This window comes from Podarcis vaucheri (assembly GCF_965113315.1).
Source record: "Podarcis vaucheri genome assembly, chromosome: 2".
NCBI classification, from domain to species: Eukaryota; Metazoa; Chordata; class Lepidosauria; order Squamata; family Lacertidae; genus Podarcis; species Podarcis vaucheri.
In genome coordinates, this window is record NC_138760.1 from 69,053,913 (window position 1) to 69,073,042 (window position 19,130).

Sequence of the window (19,130 nt, forward strand, 5' to 3'; positions counted from 1 at the left end):
ACGCCTAGGGCTTGCCGATCGAAAGGTCGGCAGTTCGAATCCCCGCGGCGGGGTGCGCTCCCGCTGTTCGGTCCCAGCGCCTGCCCACCTAGCAGTTCGAAAGCACCTCCGGGTGCAAGTAGATAAATAGGTACCGCTTACCAGCGGGAAGGTAAACGGCGTTCCGTGTGCGGCTCTGGCTCGCCAGAGCAGCGATGTCACGCTGGCCACGTGACCCGGAAGTGTCCCCGGACAGCGCTGGCCCCCGGCCAATAAATGTGAGATGGGCGCACAAACCCCACAGTCTGTCAAGACTGGCCCGTTCGGGCAGGGGTACCTTTACCTTTACCTTTATGTATTAGTAAGATATATGCCTATGTGTAGATACTATGGAAATCTCAACATTCAAATATATGTATATATATATGGGTTAATATGTGGCAATTTGACCATTTCAAGGGTATACTTCAATTCCATTTGATTTTCCTTGTGAATAACCTAGAAATTATGGGATGCATATGATAGAGGGATCACTGTAATTTGAAAAAGATGTTCTTCCTTCTCTGAACAGTAGAGAAGAAAGAGAAGGAACACAACTTCTGAGTTTTGTTTTGATGCATCCAATTTATCTACATGTACCAGGACTCTGTTCAGTGAGAAAAACACCTTACACATGACTAGTGAGAAGATCTTCTATTCCTTACCACATGTTGGAGATTGACACGTCACAGATTTGCCTGTTGACCTGTACATTACACACATAAATGCCACACTTGTATCTGGACTGGTACTATGCTAGGTGAATATACAATACCAGAATTTGTAGAGCCAGTGATAGTCTCATCTCTCAATTGACACAGTAGACCCAAATCTAAAAGTGTGCAAACTTATGTACATGTTATGTGTTGGATAAAAGCACCAATGCAAAAGCCAGCTCCAGATGGCTGGAATGCAAAACAGGATGTTGTTGTCTCGAACTGTACTGTTGGGGAAAAGGGGGAGTCTATTCTCTGTACTGAGCACCGGATGTTAGCTCAGAGTGTCATCTGACCTGTACTGGAAGTGCAGGGGTGGAGCAGTGACTCTTCTGCTGGAGTTTGGAGGGTACAGACACGTTTTCTCTGTACTGCTGAATGACAGGAATAAAGCATGTAAATAGACTCCTGTCTGTCTCATTTCCCCTCCCTGGGGAGAATACAGGGAGGGAGAGAAACGGAGAGTAGCAGAGGGTGTGTTCTTCTCACGTCCGAGAGGAGAATCGCCGATTTACGACCTTGCCTGCCGGGAGACGCAGACGGAAAGGTCAACAAGTATCTCACTCAGTTTGCCCGGGGGAGGCCAGTTTACCTCTGACTGTGAGCTGAGATACTGACATGTACCTTGGAGAAAGTGAATACAGAGAAATGAATACAGTGGGAAAACATGCTTCAGATTGCATTGTAAGTATGGGACTCTGTGCTCTGTATTCACATGACTTCTCCCTACTCTGCCTGACTGAAAAAATTAATATTAATGGGAATGCATTTGACTGTAGCAAATATGCAAATCAGAACAAATTCTTTCTGTCCATCTAATGCTACTTTTTCCACGGGGAGTTGTAGCATGTTGTTTATTCATTTAGGCAAACGAAACCTGAGTTTTAACTAATCCAGATACCTGAAGGAGCACCCCTTCCCACCTCAGTCTGAATTTCCCTTTAGATCTTCAGCTGAGGCTCTTCCCCAGGCACCTCCTATACTGCATATACTATTCTACCCCAAAGGAGAGAGGGCTCTTTTAGCTCTGGTGTCTCAGTTATGGAGATTTCTAAAGAGCTTTCTTAAAGAGATTTTTTCCAGTCAGGGGCCTAGAAAGGTGGGGGCGGTTTGCCCCGGGTGCCATCCGTGAGAGGGGTGACAAAAAGGCACACTGCAGGGGGCTTGCCCCGCTGCCCCCATGCTCGGCAGATCGCCCTGCTGCCAATTGCCCTGTGTGGTGGATCGCCCCACCCAGCGGATTGTGGTGGATTGCCCCGCCCGGCGAATCACCCCGCCACCACTGCCGATCACCCCATGAATCACCCTGTGTGGCGGATCCCCCCTCCCCCGCAGCTCACCCCCCCCCGGGTGCATGGCATGGTCACCGTTCCAGGCACCCACGCAGCTAACTCTGCCACTGTTACCAGTATCTACCCTGCAATATTTTAGGCACCAGACAAAGAAGATTTTTATTTACCCAGGCAAATGAACTCATCATAAATTTTAATTGATCACGTGACCTTATAAGTTGCTTTATTATTGTTGTATTGGAACATGGTGTACCCCAACCTTGGTTTCCTGACAGGATGGTGGACAGTTTAGGAATGTTTTAAATTAAAAAAAAAATAAGCAAGGGATAGATTTTAATCACAATAATTACTGAATATGGATAAGGGAATGAGACAGTCATTGTAGTGTAATGAATCAAGTTTCATACAGTTCTCAAAAATGTCCTCTGATCTCTTGAAATGTTTGTTTTCTCCCATGAAAGAAGCTTCTGTCCCATTTTCAGGGTGCTTTAGAAAGTCTTTAGTTTGTATTTATAACACTGGTGAATGCAGGACTGAGCTTACCTTACTGTTGCAAGCTGGCTGAAGGTGCTGTGCATATATATTTATTTCTATTCAATAGGGACATGGGTAGCACTGTGGTCTACTCTGTGGTCTACCACTGTGGTTGGCATTTCAAATCCCCGTCATAGGGTGAGCTCCCATTGCTCTGTCCCAGCTCCTGCCAACCTAGCAGTCTGAAAGCATGCCGGTGCAAGTAGATAAATAGGTACTGCTGCGGCAGGAAGGTAAACAGCGTTTCCGTGTGCTCTGGTTTCCGTCACGGTGTCCCATTGCGCCAGTAGCAGTTTAGTCATGCTGGCCACATGACCCAGAAAGCTGTCTGTGGACAAACGCCGGCTCCCTTGGCCTGAAGGCGAGATGAGTGCCCCAACCCCATAGCTGCCTTTGACTGGACTTAACCGTCCAGGGGGGGTCTTTTATCTTTTTACCTTTTTTCTATTTATTCAATCTTTCTTCCAGCAGTCTCTAACCTCTCTGGATGCTGGTGCTACTTGATCTTAATAGCTCCATGGCATGAGTTACCTCATGATGCCTTTCCCCTGGGGATTAACTGAAGCAGCAGAAGTTGCAGAGAGTGGCTACCAGGTGTCTGAGATTGTTGCTCTTGCTGGTTTTGTTTTTAAGGGAACAGCTTCCTTTTATTTATTCATTCCTTTCTTAAGAAACACTCTCATTTTCTGTACTGATTTCTTTAAAAGGAAAAATAATAGCGAACAGCTGTCAAAGACATGGTAGGTGCCTCCTCTAGCTTCTTACACTTACAGGAAAGCCCAGATGAGGCCATAAGAGGACTTTCTGGAAGTATAGATACCCGGGAAGGCTGTAAAATGAACACCAACAGAAAGACAATTTGTAGGCTGAAAGGGTGCTCCCCAAAGCCCCCAGTCGCCTCAAAAGGAAGTGTAATTTCTATTTCTCCTCACATCTCTCACGTGGGCCTCATCCTTCAGCATCCAACAAGGTGCCCTTATGCACGAACATCTCCTGTACAGCTGGGAAACCATGTGGATGGGGCCTGATTGTGTAGCCTCTCCCATGGAACAAGCCCTGCTCCTCCTGCTACTGAGGAAAGAAACACACGCTTGGGTCATTCATATGATCTTTCAGCTGTGCAAGAGCTGGTCATGGATAAGTAGCGCCCGTGCGGCTGGGAGGACATCCAAAGGTCACATTAGTCACAGACCGCCAGACAGGTGAGAGCTGCAGACAGACGACCTCTGCGGATATGGATGGCTTCTTTCTTCTGCAGACCCTGCAACATTGAGTTCCCCAAGCATGAAGATGCTCCGCTGGGATGGGAGGCGACTGGTAGTGTGTCTGGGGTGCCAGTGTTTGCACTGAGGAAAGATGACACTCAGGAAAGCCATCCTAAAACGCCTGGACAGCAAATTGTAGATTATAGGGTTAACAGCAGAACTCAGATAGAAGAAAATGCCTAGGAGAGGGGAAACAGCAGAAAGAAACAGGGAGACAACTTGTGAGCTATAGTTCCTCTGCTCAGCTTAACTGGCTGACAGGAACAAGGCTAGTCTTATCAGGTGGTGCATTTACAGGCCCTGTTTCTGCCTAATTAAAGGCAATGTTTTTTAGATATATTAGCTGCACTTGTTCTTCAAGACAAAAATTATTGCAGTGCTGTCAAAGAGATTACAGTGCTCCAGTCTGAATACAAAGCAGTTAAGGGAAAGGAGCTGTTATGTTCAAAGCTTGTAAGAAAATGATCTGCTACACCTTGGGACCAACCTAAATTACCACATGACAGCTGATAGCAAACCTGTGTCTTTCAAAGACAGGTCTGCCTAATTATATATAAATTAAGCAGTATGTGTGTGTGATTTAAAGCTGGAGTGGGGAAGCTTCAAGAGCAGCATTTCCTTCTGAGCAACCTTTCCTGCCCCCCTCTTCTCATATGCCGGCAATGACTGGGGCCAGAGGCAAAAGTGCAAGGGGCAATGAATGCTTTGTTACACACAGCACTCTATCCTCCATTCAGACAAGCAAGAAGCACGGACAGGGTTCATCTGTCATGGTTGTGGTGTATCTGGTATTCAGCCATCATAATGGACTTCCACTAAATACCAGAGTTGCTCGGCTGGTGGTTATTGCACCCTATGTATTTGCATTGTGTCTGCAGCAGTAATATAATTAGGTGCTTATAAACCCTTGGACCTACAAAAAGAATTTCTATCATCTATCTATCTATCTATCTATCTATCTATCTATCTATCATCTATCTATCAATGATCTATCTATTTCTTCCTTGTACTTTCTAATGAGATTCCTTGCTTGGCTGAGAAATCAGCAAAGAGAACATTTTGTTTATTATCCCATCTATATTAGAGATGGTCTAGTAGCAATAATAATGGGTTTTGCTTATTTATACGAGTAAAAATGCTGAGTGTGGGTCACGATGGCCTTAAGAAGTAATGCCATTGTGGCACCTTTGCACCTTCTCTGTTTTGTGAACCTTAGCACAGATTTATATTATGGGTCTTTAAGTCACATCTAAGCTATCAAGGACAGAGGGAGAGGGAGAGTATTTGTATTGATCTGCAATATAATGCTTTCCCCACCTACAATAGCACAGGAGCACAGACTTTGGAGAAAGAAAGGCTAGAACCTTCATCCAGTAGTGGACAGTGGAGTGGTGGCAATCATCTGACCTTCAGCAGAGGGGGGTTTAGGGCAGCATGACCGGTTCTGCTGCACTGAGCATGGAGCCTGAGCAATGGATAGAGCAAAATGGAAAACAAGAGATGGGGCAAACACTGAATTTTGACCTCGCACAGGGCGCTGCTGAAATTTGAAAGACCAAAGTCCGCCCTGACTTCAGTCACCTGCATCACTGCTGCATACCAGGATAGCCCATTGCAAATGTACCAGAGGAGCCAATTCTGTGCTCTGGTTAGTGCATTTGCACTGCACCAACCCTGCCACCACACCACCTCTCTGCCCTGGTATGCAGCAGCAACACGGGTGACCAGAGGTCAGGTGAGCACCCCACTTCACCCCACTGTCTGCTACTGCCTTTTGCCTGACCCACGGCCCTTTGTAGTGTGGAAGGGAGGAAGAAAACACATTTTCATTCAGCAGTTGATGTTCACTGGAGAACATTCTTTCCAAGTCTCAGTTTACTGAATGATGGTTTTCATTGGTTTATCAGAGGGTCATTTTATGTCATTCTGACTGAACATAACCATCAGAGTTTTCTTTTGGGATGCTTTGCTTGTGCTGAACAAACTGTGAGACAAAGAGAAAGTTACCTGACACCACATGGATTAAGTTGAACATATTGGCAAGAGGTTCTGTCCAGTTTACGACAAAGCTGTAGAAGAGTCGGTCTGTGTGGAACGGAGCCCAGCATATGCCGAAAACGATTACTAGGACAACTGTCAGAGAGAGAAGAATGAGGGAAGAGCAAGACATATAGGCTGTTATTTTACTGCATCAAACCAGGTGATTCAAGAAAGCAAATGAATATTTCAGATAGCTTCCCACTTTAATCAAACAGAAATATCATATTTTTTTCCATTTGTAACATTTACATTCCTCTTTTCTGTTTTGCTCATACAAGATGAAGTTAGCTTACAAGAAGTTTGATTCTACACTGATATCAGGCTTCAGTATTTCATTGATATATATTTTAAATCAGTGTGTTATTTTACAAGTGGAAATAAATACTTTACTGGTTCTTATTGAACATTCTACTTAGAATAAGTGAACTCTAGACAAGCCATTGCCAGTGGAAATTTGGATGGGGCTGTATAAACTGAAGGTCTGGCACTGCTTCTCATGGGACATTTTATTATTCTATCAGAGGAATGGGCAAATTTGTCAATTTTGGTCTCTCAACGTTCTTTTTCTTCTCTTTTTATTAATATTAAGTTCAGTTATCCACATTCCCACATCAGCTTGTGATTTAAAAAGAACTCATCACGAAAATTCATCAGCATGTTATGCAAATTTATCTTAGTATGAACATTTTCCCTAACATAATGCACTTTGGATATTGTTTTCACAAATATATGCCTTTTATGCACACTTTACCATGTTGCGTGCTTTTATTTACATATTACTTAGCCGCAGGATGACAGCATATTGTTTTGGGAAGTGTGAATCACATTTAAGTGGAAACTGAATTAAGATTCTCCACCATCCCTATTTTAGCATCTGCCGCATAATGTAACTATGAGATGCAAGACTCTCTCAGGACTGTGGGTGAGCTTGGCCTACATGTAGATTTGGAAAAAAATCAGTCCTGTGCCTGCATGGACACCAGATCCTTCTCACCCACAGGTGCAAGAGTCCTAAAGGAGTCTTGCACCTAATGGTATCAAGACAGACACATGCATAATGCTTTCCAGATGTATTCATTGGTTGTAAGTCACTTTGGGTTGCCTTGGGCAAGATATAGTGACACTATTGCTGCTGTTGCTAAAGTAATAATTATTCATGTATGAAAGAGATTCATGTATAAAATTGCTTTGTACAGTTCTTTGTGTCTGTAATTGCATGGAAGCTTCCGAGTACTTTTTCCAAATTAATCACAAGCAGAAGTGGAAAGTCCTGGTTCAGGGCAACCCAATGCACATCTACTAAACCAGGGATTGCCAACCTGGTCCCTACCGCCCACTAGTGGGCATTTCAGGATTCTAGGTGGGTGGTAGAGGGTTCTACGGCACAAGCTGAGTCTTCCTTCCATCGAGCACTGGTGGGCGGTAAGGAAATTTTACCATCAAGAAAGATACATTAGTTGGTGGTAGGTATAAAAAGGTTGACTACCCTTGTACTAAACAATGAACCTCATTGAATTAGATGGGACTTACTCCTTGGTTAGTAGTACAGGGTTGCGGACTCGATTCCTGAAATACACTGCACATACATACTCTGCAACTCTGATTAAAATTGCAAGGAGGCAATGCAAATAGGGATTGCCACGTTTGACTGCCATCTGGGAAATGTCCCCGGGAAATAGGGACGTCTGGTAACCTTATCCTAAAATACATTATCGTACATTGGCCTGCCTCACATTCATTCATAATGCAAAGCACAAATTTGTTACTTACATAACATCTTAGTGACAGACTTTCTGGATGGTCTTTTAACATTAATTCCCATTTCATCTACTTCCAAAGAACAGTCTCCTCTCAGCTGGTAATTGGAGGAGAAAAAGTCAGGAAACATTGCTGTAGGAATGGATCTAACAACATCAGTGAAAATCAGTTTATCCTGGAAAAACTGGTGGAAACTATTGTTAAAGATAAAACAGCATATAGAAAAAAAAGCATGACCACATTTGGAAAACTGTGTAGTGTACAGTTAAGATCGCCTGTAGTGTACAGTTAAGGATATGGCAGAGATAATCAGACATTGTTGGACTTCAGTTTCCATTATTCCTGACTATTGGTCATGCTAGCAGGGGCTGATTGGACTTACAGTGCAGCAACATCTGGAGGCACTAAGTTAGCAACTCCTAGAATTGTAGAGTTGGAAGGGACCCTAAGCGTCATCTTCTAGCCCAACCCTCTGCAATGCAGGCATCTCAGCTAAATCATGCATGACAGATGGCCAGTCAACCTCTGCTTAAAAACCTTCACGGAAGGAGAGTCCACCACCTCTCATGGGAGTCTGTTCCACTGTTGAACAGCTCTTGCTATCAGAAAGTTCTTCCGATGGAATCTTGTCCAGCCCATAACATGCACAAATGTCCAGTTCTGCAACATGTACAACCAAGAAAATAGGGGTGTTACGCCCATATAGGTAACCAGACAAAGCAAGCATGCTGAAGGCTCATGGCAAGATTAAATTTGAACTCCTTTGCTTGCCAGAACCACTGGTGTTATATATATGAAGTTTAGTTTGTTTGTTTTTAATCCATGGACATCAGCTTGGCACCAGAAATGGAGAGTGGGTGCGTTCTTTGGTATCCCTGTGTGTGTATTCATCAGCTCTGCAGCTTTCAAAAGAAAGGACATCATGTATTGATGTAAGCTATACTATTTCTTGCTTAGGCTACCATTGATTTGCAGTGAAATAAGGCTTATTAAGAAAGCTACCCTTTTAATTACTAAAGTGCTGTCAAAAAGTCTTAGAAAGAGAGAGAACTCTGAACGCCAGGAGAAACAGAGAGAAGCCAAGAAAGCCATTTTCTGGTACTTTGAAAATGACTGTCAGCGAACTGGGATCTTCACCTCCTCCAGCAGTCCATTAGCTCCGAAAGAACCAGAGGTTTATTGTGCCAATTTGTGCTCCACACCCCTAGTATCACACAGAATCTTATTAACAGGATAAAGTCAATGAACTCAGGGAAAGGGGCATCACATGTGTAGAATGTGCAAAAGTATTCAAAATCACTCAGACCAACAGCCGAAAGCCAAGTAAAGCAGAAACAACAACCCCCCAAATTGATAAGGAATAGAAGAAGGGAGAGCAATAAGAAGCACCATATCAAATATATTCTAAACCTGCATGTATGAAGAATGACAATGTTCCATGGACATTGTCCTACCAAGGATGTGAGCTCTAATTCCATTGGGGTGCTCCAATCCCACATGTGATCAGAATCATTTGAGAGAGATGAGGGGTGAGCAGGCTAGCTCTGTCCTGCCCATTACCATCTTCATCACCTTACTGAGTCATAAGCAATCCTCTTCAGTCGGAAGCCCATTCCTCTCAAGGTTCTAAATCATGCAAGGTTCTAAGTCTACAGGACTGGGGGGGAGCTCCCCAATTCAGGAGTTATGCCTCTGGTTCATGAAGGGTGCAGAAATAGGGGGCAATAGGGGGCAGAAATAGCAAACTCATCCCTGCAAGATGGATTCCAATGTCTGAATGGAGGTTTAGTTTCAGTAGTTAGCTAAATGCAATAAAATTTACAGAACCAGAAAAACTAATATCCCCTGCTTCCCACAATCCTCTTATTGATGTGGTGGCAAGTAATTTTTGAAAATGAAAATAAAATTCACTTTATACTGCCACAATGGGTTGGGTCCAGACTATGTTACTTGGACTGAGGGTTCTACTGAAGTTATTGTGAAGTTAGTCATGACTAATAGGAACTGAATGCTATTAAATTAACCTGGATTCAACTCCAGCCAAAGAAAAGCAAAAAATGAAAAGGTTTAGCTCAATTCTGAATTTAATGGCAAGAGATTATGGTTTGAACAAGTTCAGATTGCTGTTTAAATTATTATTTCTTTAGCTGAATGAGATGCATTATAAGAAAGTGTGAAAATCCCTGTCCAAGATCCTGTATGCATTTTATTTTCTGGTGAATGGATTGTGGAGGCATCTGTTCTGTGCTTTTAAAACTTCATTTCTTTCCAATACAGAAAGATGTACTTACACTTAACCTTTTCCAATGGTGCTTGAAAAAATGAGTGTATAGCAGGGGGTGGTGGAGGACACAAAGGAGATCTGAGTGGGGGAAAATCCATCCTAGAATATCTTGCCTCTACGAAACCCAGTGGCGTAGCGTGGGGGGTGCAGGGGGGGCGGCTGCACCGGGCGCAACATCTGGGGGGCCACACTCCACGGGTTAGGGGGTGCAAAATTCACGGGTTAGGGGGTGCAAATTACTTGCCTTGCCCCGGGTGCTGACAACCCACGCTACGCCACTGATGAAACCTCTGGTGAAAAGTGGGGTACAAACATGCATGGGCAAATAGAATTTATTTATTCTTATTGTTCATTTGTTATTTTAATTTCTACCCTGTCTCTCTTATGTATATCACCACCAAAAGCTGCTGAGAGCAGCAACACTGCAATACAGAAGTTTGGTTTGATTTTAAATCAGTTTTATATTTCCAATGGGCCTTAAAACCTGGTCCTAACCATGTTTCTATGCACCATTGATTGTGGGTTGTAGCTAGACTCAGTTTAACTAATGAAGATGGTAATCTAGAACGGGAGAGAGGAAAACCAAAGGAAAACAAACCATCATTTGCCAATGCCTTGCTGGGCTCATGCTACTTCCTGGTACAGTTGTATCATGTGCAACCTGATATTCACCACTTAGAGAGTCTAACCCCCCCTCCCAAATGGATCTCAGACATTGGCAAGGGAAGGGTGACTGAGGTTTCCGCCACAGCAGAGAGAAGGCCACATATCTTCTTCCAAGGTCAGACCAAGGTGTCTACCCTCAGAAGTGGTATTCTAAAACATTCTTCAGGACACCTTCCCAGGGACCATTGTAGGACCAGTCTTGACCCAACCCTATGACTGGTATAAGATCCATATCAGCGCTCCACGATTGCAATATTAATCACAACTACAGTGGTGCCTCGCAAGACAAAAAGAATCCGTTCTGTGATTCTCTTCGTCTAGCGGTTTTTTCGTCTTGCGAAGCAAGCCCATTGACGGATTAGCGGATTAGCGCTATTAGTGGCTTTTAGCGGCTTATCTGCTGATCGCATCAGCTGATAAGCAGCTTAGCGGCTTAGAAAAAGGGGGGAAGGGAAAAAACCAGCAGAAACTCGCAAGACATTGTCGTCTTGCGAAGCAAGCCCATAGGAAATTTGTTTTGCCCAGCACTTCCAAAACGGAAAACTATTTCGTCTAGCGAGTTTTCCGTCTTGCGAGGCATTCGTCTTGCGGGGCACCACTGTAATTTTATTCTGAATCACACCCACCATGTAGCTGTGATCTATTACAAAACCAAATCAAATTTAAACATATGCTCAAATCCTACTTAATACCTACAAGAATAATTGAGCAAAAACAAGGTGCAATAGAAAGACATTTATTTGCTATTACTAATGGTGATTAATTACTAATCAGATGGCAAGGCATTCTTATTGAGTTTTGTAATGATAAGTGCTTTTAATTAATAGCTTGGAAAGCAAAACGTTCTGTAGCTTTTAGCAAGCAGGCAGCTGGATCTAATAGGCAGAATACTGTAAAGTAAAGCTGCATTTTCAAAAAAATGGCTAAAAAGAAGTGTAGATAAGCCTCTTGTCTGGAAGCACAATATAGGTTTCCCATGATTTCTGTGGGCTCTGTCTTTGTCTCCACCTGCTTTATGCTTTGGGATTTATTGCTCATAAAAGCTCTTTTATGAGCTTTTAAGCTGTGGTCAATATGAAATCATTTCTGTCATATATCAACTCATCACAGTCTTCCAGTGTTTAATATACTCAAAATTCATTTCTGTTTGGTAATATATTTTTACTGCTTTAACATGCAAAGCAACTAATGGCTGCTATTTTTGCTACATGATTCAGTAGTTTTTTCCCCACCCCAGAAAAAGCCATGGAGTATATATTGTGGTAGCATGGCAATAAACTTGAAAAATGCTCCATAGGAAAAATTATATTTTTGCCTACATATTTATTAAATAAAAACATACAGTGGTACCCCGCAAGACGAACGCCTCGCGAGACGAAAAACTCGCAAAACGAAAGGTTTTTTCGTTTTCGAGTTGCCTCGCAAGACGAATTTCCCTATGGGCTTGCTTTGCAAAACGAAGCTTGCCCCGGGGACAGCGGGTCTTCTCTTTTGAAGCAAGGGGCGGCGGGGAGATCGCTTCTCCCCACCGCCCCTTGCTTCAAAAGAGGTCCGGGGGCAGCGGGAAGCGCTTCCCGCTGCCCCCGGACCTCTTTTGAAGCAAGCTGCTGCGCTTCTCCCCGCAACCGCTTGCTTCAAAAGAGGTCCCGGACCTCTTTTGAAGCAAGCGGCTGCAGGGAGATCGCTTCTCTCCGCAGCCGCTTGCTTCAAAAGAGATCGGGGGCAGCTTTTGAAGCAAGCGGCTGCAGGGAGATCGCTTCTCTCCGCAGCCGCTTGCTTCAAAAGAGATTGGGGGCAGCTTTTGAAGCAAGCGGCTGCAGGGAGATCGCTTCTCTCCGCAGCCGCTTGCTTCAAAAGAGATTGGGGGCAGCTTTTGAAGCAAGCGGCTGCAGGGAGATCGCTTCTCTCCGCAGCCGCTTGCTTCAAAAGAGGTCCCGGTTACACCTGCCCCCACCGCCGAGCTTTGGAGCGGTGCTGCGAAGCCGGGTGGGGGGGGGGCAGGAACACCTGCCCCAGCCACCCCGCTTCGGAACGCTGCCCCAAAGCAGGGTGGGGGGGCGGGAACACCTGCCCCCACCGCCGAGCTTCGGAGCGGTGCTGCGAAGCCGGGCGGGGGGGCAGGAACACCTGCCCCAGCCACCCCGCTTCGGAACGCTGCCCCGAAGCAGGGTGGCGGGGGCGGGAACACCTGCCCCCACCATCGAGCTTCGGAGCAGTGCTGCGAAGCCGGGCGGGGGGGCGGGAACACCTGCCCCAGCCACCCCGCTTCGGAACGCTGCCCCGAAGCAGGGTGGGGGGGCGGGAACATCTGCCCCCACCGCCGAGCTTCGGAGCGGTGCTGCGAAGCCGGGCGGGGGGGCGGGAACCCCTGCCCCAGCCACCCCGCTTCGGAACGCTGCCCCGAAGCGGGGTGGGGGGGCGGGAACACCTGCCCCCACCGCCGAGCTTCGGAGCGGTGCTGCGAAGCCGGGCGGGGGGGGCAGGAACACCTGCCCCAGCCACCCCGCTTCGGAACGCTGCCCCGAAGCAGGGTGGGGGGGCGGGAACACCTGCCCCCACCGCCGAGCTTCGGAGCGGTGCTGCGAAGCCGGGTGGGGGGGCGGGAACACCTGCCCCAGCCACCCCGCTTCGGAACGCTGCCCCGAAGCGGGGTGGGGGGGCGGGAATACCTGCCCCCACCGCCGAGCTTCGGAGCGGTGCTGCAAAGCCGGGCGGGGGGGCGGGAACACCTGCCCCAGCCACCCTGCTTCGGAATGCTGCCCCGAAGCAGGGTGGGGGGGGAACACCTTCTGAAGGCGGGCAGGGGGCGAAAGTCTTCGTCCCCCCTGCCTGCCTTCCCAGGGGCTTTTAAATCGCCCCGGACAGCGGAGAAGTCCTCCGCTGTCCCGGGGCGATTTTAAAATGCCGCCCGCCAGCATTTTAAGATCGCCCGGACAGCGGAGAAGTCCTCCGCTGTCCCGGGGTTTTTTAAAATGCTGGGGGTGGGAAGAAAAGCCCTTGTCCCCCCCCCAGCCTTCAGAAGAGGTCCGGGGACAGACTGTCCCCGGACCTGGTCTGAAGGCGGTTTCCCTAGGAACGCATTAATTGATTTTCAATGCATTCCTATGGGAAACCGTGCATCGCAAGACGAAAAAACCGCAAGACGAAGAGAATTGCGGAACGAATTAATTTCGTATTGCGAGGCACCACTGTAGTCCCATATTGCAATTAACCTTCAGGCATTTGCAAATACTATATGTCTTTTTTATTATTACTCTGCATTCCTTGCAGCAAAACTCTTGGGATTTATAATATTCACAGTTTAAAACTGCTATCATGCCACTAGCTGAATAAAGACGCATGAAGCTGGTGGGATTCCAAGATTGTACACTTACACTTAAGGGTGCAATCTTAAAAATACCTACTGCTATGAACACATTGGGACTTCCATGGAATTGCAGTGTAAATTGACTATTTCTGAGGTCTGAAACAAATTGACTTGGATTTCAGTTTCATGAATTGCATCAGAAATATCTTTGTAGTAACAATATGTACGATCTCATGGAAATCACTAATGCACTTAGGGATCATCCAGATGACCTATTTACTGGGCAAAGCTTATGTAAGGGTTAGAATTAATCTGGTAGTGATTGGCAGAGCAGAATGGGGTAGGGCAGTGTTGCTCACCTGGTTTCCCAGTGTGGGGGTCACTGTTGGTAACTGAGAGGGAGAGGGGTCAGGGCTAGGTGAGGAAGCAGGGATGCAATGGAGGCACAGCAGAATAAGTATTGGATTGGCTCTGCCACTGTGCCAGCACCAAACTGACCTCTCTGCTGTCACACCCCTTCCCATATCTCTATCAGATACCAATAAAAAGGTAAAGGGACCCCTGACCATTAGGTCCAGTCACGGACGACTCTGGGGTTGTGGCGCTCATCTCGCAGTAGCAACCTCTATTTTGGGAAGCCAGGTGAGCAACGCCACACCACCCTGCTCTGCCCCACCTACTGCTACTGGTTAGATTCTGATTTCTTTGCCAGGAGGATATAAAAAAATGAGCATGCATCCTGATTTGCTTGTAGGGTGTTTATACATGTTTCTGTTAGTCATTTGTTCACCTCACACTTTTCAATGCATTTTCCTATTGGTAGCAAATGGCATGATCAATAACAGAATAATCAAGGAAATGGCAACCAGCCCTATTCCTGTTACATAATGTCCTGGGATATCAATGTTGCTGATTAGCAAAAGTTCTAAATACATAACTCATGCCTTCTTCCTTCCCTATAAGTTTACTGAGATTGTCAGCATCACTTTGTTTTTCTGCCAGTGGAGGAAAACAACTCATTTGCAATTAGTTTCTAAATGATTGAGAGCTGTATGTTGAGAGCTTTCTGTCCTTCTGCCCCCCCCAACCTCTGCTAATTAATGGAAGCATTATGTGTTGAATGCTAGAGCATGCTGGTGGGGAATGAGTGATTACTAGGGATAGACAAATTTGTCCATTTTGGTTTCTCTCAGTTTCTCATTTTTCAAATCTTAAGTTCAGTTCTCCACATTTACACATCAGTGTGAGGTTGGGTTTTTTTTTTTAAGTCCTCATGAAAATCAGTCAGCATTTTCTTGCCAGTTTCTCTGAATATACACAATTTTGCATGATTTTTTTGCCTAATATGCACATTTTATCCAAATTTCCCCACATAGAAAGTTTTATTTGTGCATTATATTCACTAAGAAATGCATTTTTATGGACACTTTACCTCAGCACAGTGTTTCTCAAACTTTGGTCTCCACCTGTTGTTGGTCTACAGCTCTGACCACTGGTCCTGCTAGCTAAGGATGCCTTAGTATATGCATTTTCATACACATTATTTTGTGTACAATCATGATTCTATGATTCATTGGAGTCCTCATGACTACTATTTAAAGAACTAAAATCAGGCTGACACATGTCATCTCATTTAGCTTGGCTCTCTCCAAATCACCAAAGGGGAAAACCCCCAGCCCTAACTTCTAGTGGACATGGGTGAAGAAAGTTGTGTAAGGTTACTTCATTTCCCCCTCAACCTGGAATACAAATTGCTGCGCCTACCACAAATATTCCCTGTTTTTTTCCTGGACATAACTGTAAAATCAGGTAGCTCGGGTCAGAATCTTCCATAACTCAACTAGAACATGACTATTACAGAAGAGGCTGGGTCAACAAGGGGAAATCTGTCACTTTCAGTTTCTTGTTTTCCCATTCTTCAATTCAGTTCTCCATATTCCCATATGACTTTGCATTTTTGCTTTAACCCAATATCCTCATGTGAATTCGCACACAGATCGTGTTATCTGTGTGCTGCCTTTCCACAGTTCAAACCATGCTCAAGGTGGCTTGCAACATGAAAAAAATAATAATCACAAAATTACAAAGTAACAAAAGTAGTCAGAAACAATAAAAAACACCAAAAATATACAACGAAACTGAACAATTTCCATATAAATCACAAGATCCAAAAATAAAGATACAAGAAAACCAACAGCAACAACCCTCCCCTCAGTAACCCCCCCCAAACAATACCTCAACCCAAGAGTCTGAACAGCAGCCTCAGATCTTACAGCCTCCCCTAATATGCACATTTCTGCACACCAGTTTTCTGTAACATGATGCATTTTTGCATGCTATTTAGAATCATAGAATTATAGAATTGGAAGGGGCCTGGAGCACCATTCACTAATATATGCATTTTTGTGCACATTGCTTGCCAGGAGAATCTGCATTGCAAAATTAAGAGAAGTGCAATTTTTTTCCTGCTTCACTTCATGTATTGTTTTAGAAAGTGTGAATCAGATAAGTTCACCTTAAATGCAAACTGAACTGAACTTCTAACCCATCCCTACTCTCAGCCTAGCTTTTAAAGCTTTCAGGGTTCTTGCAGGTTAAAGAAATCCTACTTTCCCATTAAGGTTTCAGGATTTCTTGTCTTCTTTGCATTCAAATCCTCACAACTAGAGAGAAAGAGAGAAACTTGTTGTGAAACAGAACATAATAGACACAAATATGGTGCTAGTGTGTGTGTGTGTGTGTGTGTGTGTGTTGTGTGTGTGTGTGTGTGTGTGTGTGTGTGTGTGAGAGAGAGAGAGAGAGAGAGAGAGAGAGAGAGAGAGAAACGTCGCTCTCTATGTGATTATCTCAGTCCACAATCAAAGTGTTATCTTCTCTTTCTGAATGAAATGGCATATTTTCCTGTTCCACACAGAACAGGTCAGGATGAAATCCTGTGCAGAATGAATTTGATGCTGGACATGCAAGGAAAACAATACTTTCATACATAATAGGATTAATCCCTACTTACGTGCACCTTAATCTTACAAAACCAGCACCAGCACAAAAGGTGACGTTTAGATCAATGATTCCACTGCTGTTGCCTTTTGTGAATGAAGCCAGAAGAATATATCATAATGGAAGAGCATACGCCATAAAGAATAAAGCATCTGTATATAAAAGGCTGAAATGGTAAGCAAAATCCTTTTCAAACCATCCGAAAAGCTCCTAACTGTGGATTTGGTGTAAGGTTTGACCTAGTGGGTTTTTCCTGTAACACAAGAAGTGACTTCATTTCAAATGGATTATTATCTGAAAAGTGTCTGATGCTGTTATAAAACACCAAGACAGCCTTATGGTGGGTTTTGATTAAGCAATTTCTGTAGGATCCCTTTGAAATAATAACTTCCTGCCTGTATTAGGGCAGAGGGAATCATTTTGTGGCAATAATCTAACAGTAAAGAAGGAGAGTAATTGATAATGCAAACTTAGCAGAACCATTCTGGTTTGTTTACTCAGCTCAGGTATTCCTTTTTCTAGCATCCATGCCAGTTATTTTATTATTAGCCTGTAGATGCTACCTTCTTGAAAAGTGCACATGTGAAATTGTATCGTACAGTGATGTGGTATGCTTGTGTGATCTCATTCATAGGCAGTATTGAGTTCAGTGGGACTTATTTCTGAATAAACCTGTTTAAGATTAGGCTATAAGAAAAAGAGGAAATGTACTAAATATCCTTAGACTGATTGCACTTTTATTCTTAATCAGCATGCACTGGCTAAATGTTGATTAAAAAAGCAAACTAACACGTGGATCCTTTTGCAAATGTGAAAAAGGGTGAGGATGAAATAGGAGTTGGAAGAGTGCTGGAAGAAGATATGTGTGTGATTTTTAAAAGTCATAAATAGGTCGGGTAAATGGGTTTCCATTAATTACTGGGCAATGAATGGTTATGGGAAGTGAATGTCCGAAGCATTACTTCCACATGGCAGAATCTAAACTTCTGTTGCATTGCCAGAAAGATAATGGTAAGCCAGTAGAGGCTCAATTTTAAACAGCTTAAAGTACAGGATGAGATGATTTAAGATGAGATGGACCATTAAAGCAAGTTACACAAAAAGAGGATGCAGGACTCACTTTCATCCCCATCAGGCAGTAGAGCACACTGATGACACTCATTGGTAGCACGTAAAAGAGGAAGGAGCTTAACTGGATGATACAGTTGTAGATCCACATGGGCTGAACCACAGCACACGTTGCTGAGCCAGGGACTTCTGTGTGATTTGGGAAATACTGCAGCACGATGCCATGGATGCTGGTGTTGGGAAGAGAGAAGAGGACAGACAGGAGCCACAGGGCAATGATGATCCTCAAAGCGCGCCGCCTGGTGCTCTTCAGCTTGGCTCGGAAGGGGTGCATGATGGCCACGTACCGCTCTATGCTGACTGTGGTGACGTTCAGGATGGAGGCAAAGCACACCGTCTCAAAGAGAGCCGTCTTGAAATAGCACCCAGCCAATCCAAACAAGAAGGGGTAGTTGCTCCACATTTCGTAGACTTCCAAGGGCATCCCGCAGAGCAGGACCAGCAGGTCGGAAATGGCAAGGCTGAAGAGATAGTAGTTAGTGGGTGTTTTCATGTTGCGGTGCCTGAGAATCACCAGGCACACTAAAAGGTTGCCCGACACTCCAACTAGGAAAATCGAAGCATATATCCAGGTCATAGGCAGGAACAAATGGCTCCGTCTGGGTCCATATAAAAAGGTAAGGTAGTCCTCAGTGCTGTTTAGGTATCTTCTAATCAGTGGCTCCACTTCATCCTCTGTTTGGTAGACACCTGAAGATATGTTTGTGATCCAATCCATTGCGGGTATAGTGGATGAAGAATCTCTTTCCTGGCTCCAGTCTGACCTAGATTGTCCAAGATTTTCTTGTTTCAGATGGCTCACTTTTCCAAGTAAAAATGGGACAGAACAGAACAGAGAGATAGAGCAATAGAGAGAAAGAGAGAAATTATGGGGAGAAAGTGCTGGGGGAGGAGAGAAAGAGAGAGAGAATGTCCTTTCAGACTCAAAAGCATAAAGGCACTGAGAGAAAAGAAGTGTGTGTGTGTGTATATGTATATACAGATATGTGTATATGTCTGCCTTGGCTATTTTAACTGTTCACTTGTGAAGAGTCCCTTCGATAGCAAGCTCCTCCCTTCTTCCAGATACTCATTGGCTGGCTACGTGAATCAAATGACATGTTGATCGAGCTGGTCTTTGCTTTC

At 44.7% G+C, this 19,130-nt stretch overlaps 1 protein-coding gene across 1 annotated transcript; it reads right to left on the reverse strand.

The window, feature by feature from the left end:
- Nucleotides 1-3,640: 3,640 nt before the first annotated feature.
- Nucleotides 3,641-18,880, reverse strand: NMUR2 (neuromedin U receptor 2). The gene is made up of 4 exons (XM_082211815.1): nt 17,998-18,880; nt 7,636-7,720; nt 5,833-5,958; nt 3,641-4,004 (listed from the first exon to the last, which is right to left on the reverse strand). Exons 1-4 carry the CDS (start codon nt 18,721-18,723, stop codon nt 3,745-3,747), a joined length of 1,197 nt encoding a protein of 398 aa, XP_082067941.1. The 5' UTR covers nt 18,724-18,880; the 3' UTR covers nt 3,641-3,744.
- Between the last annotated feature and the right edge of the window lie 250 nt (nt 18,881-19,130).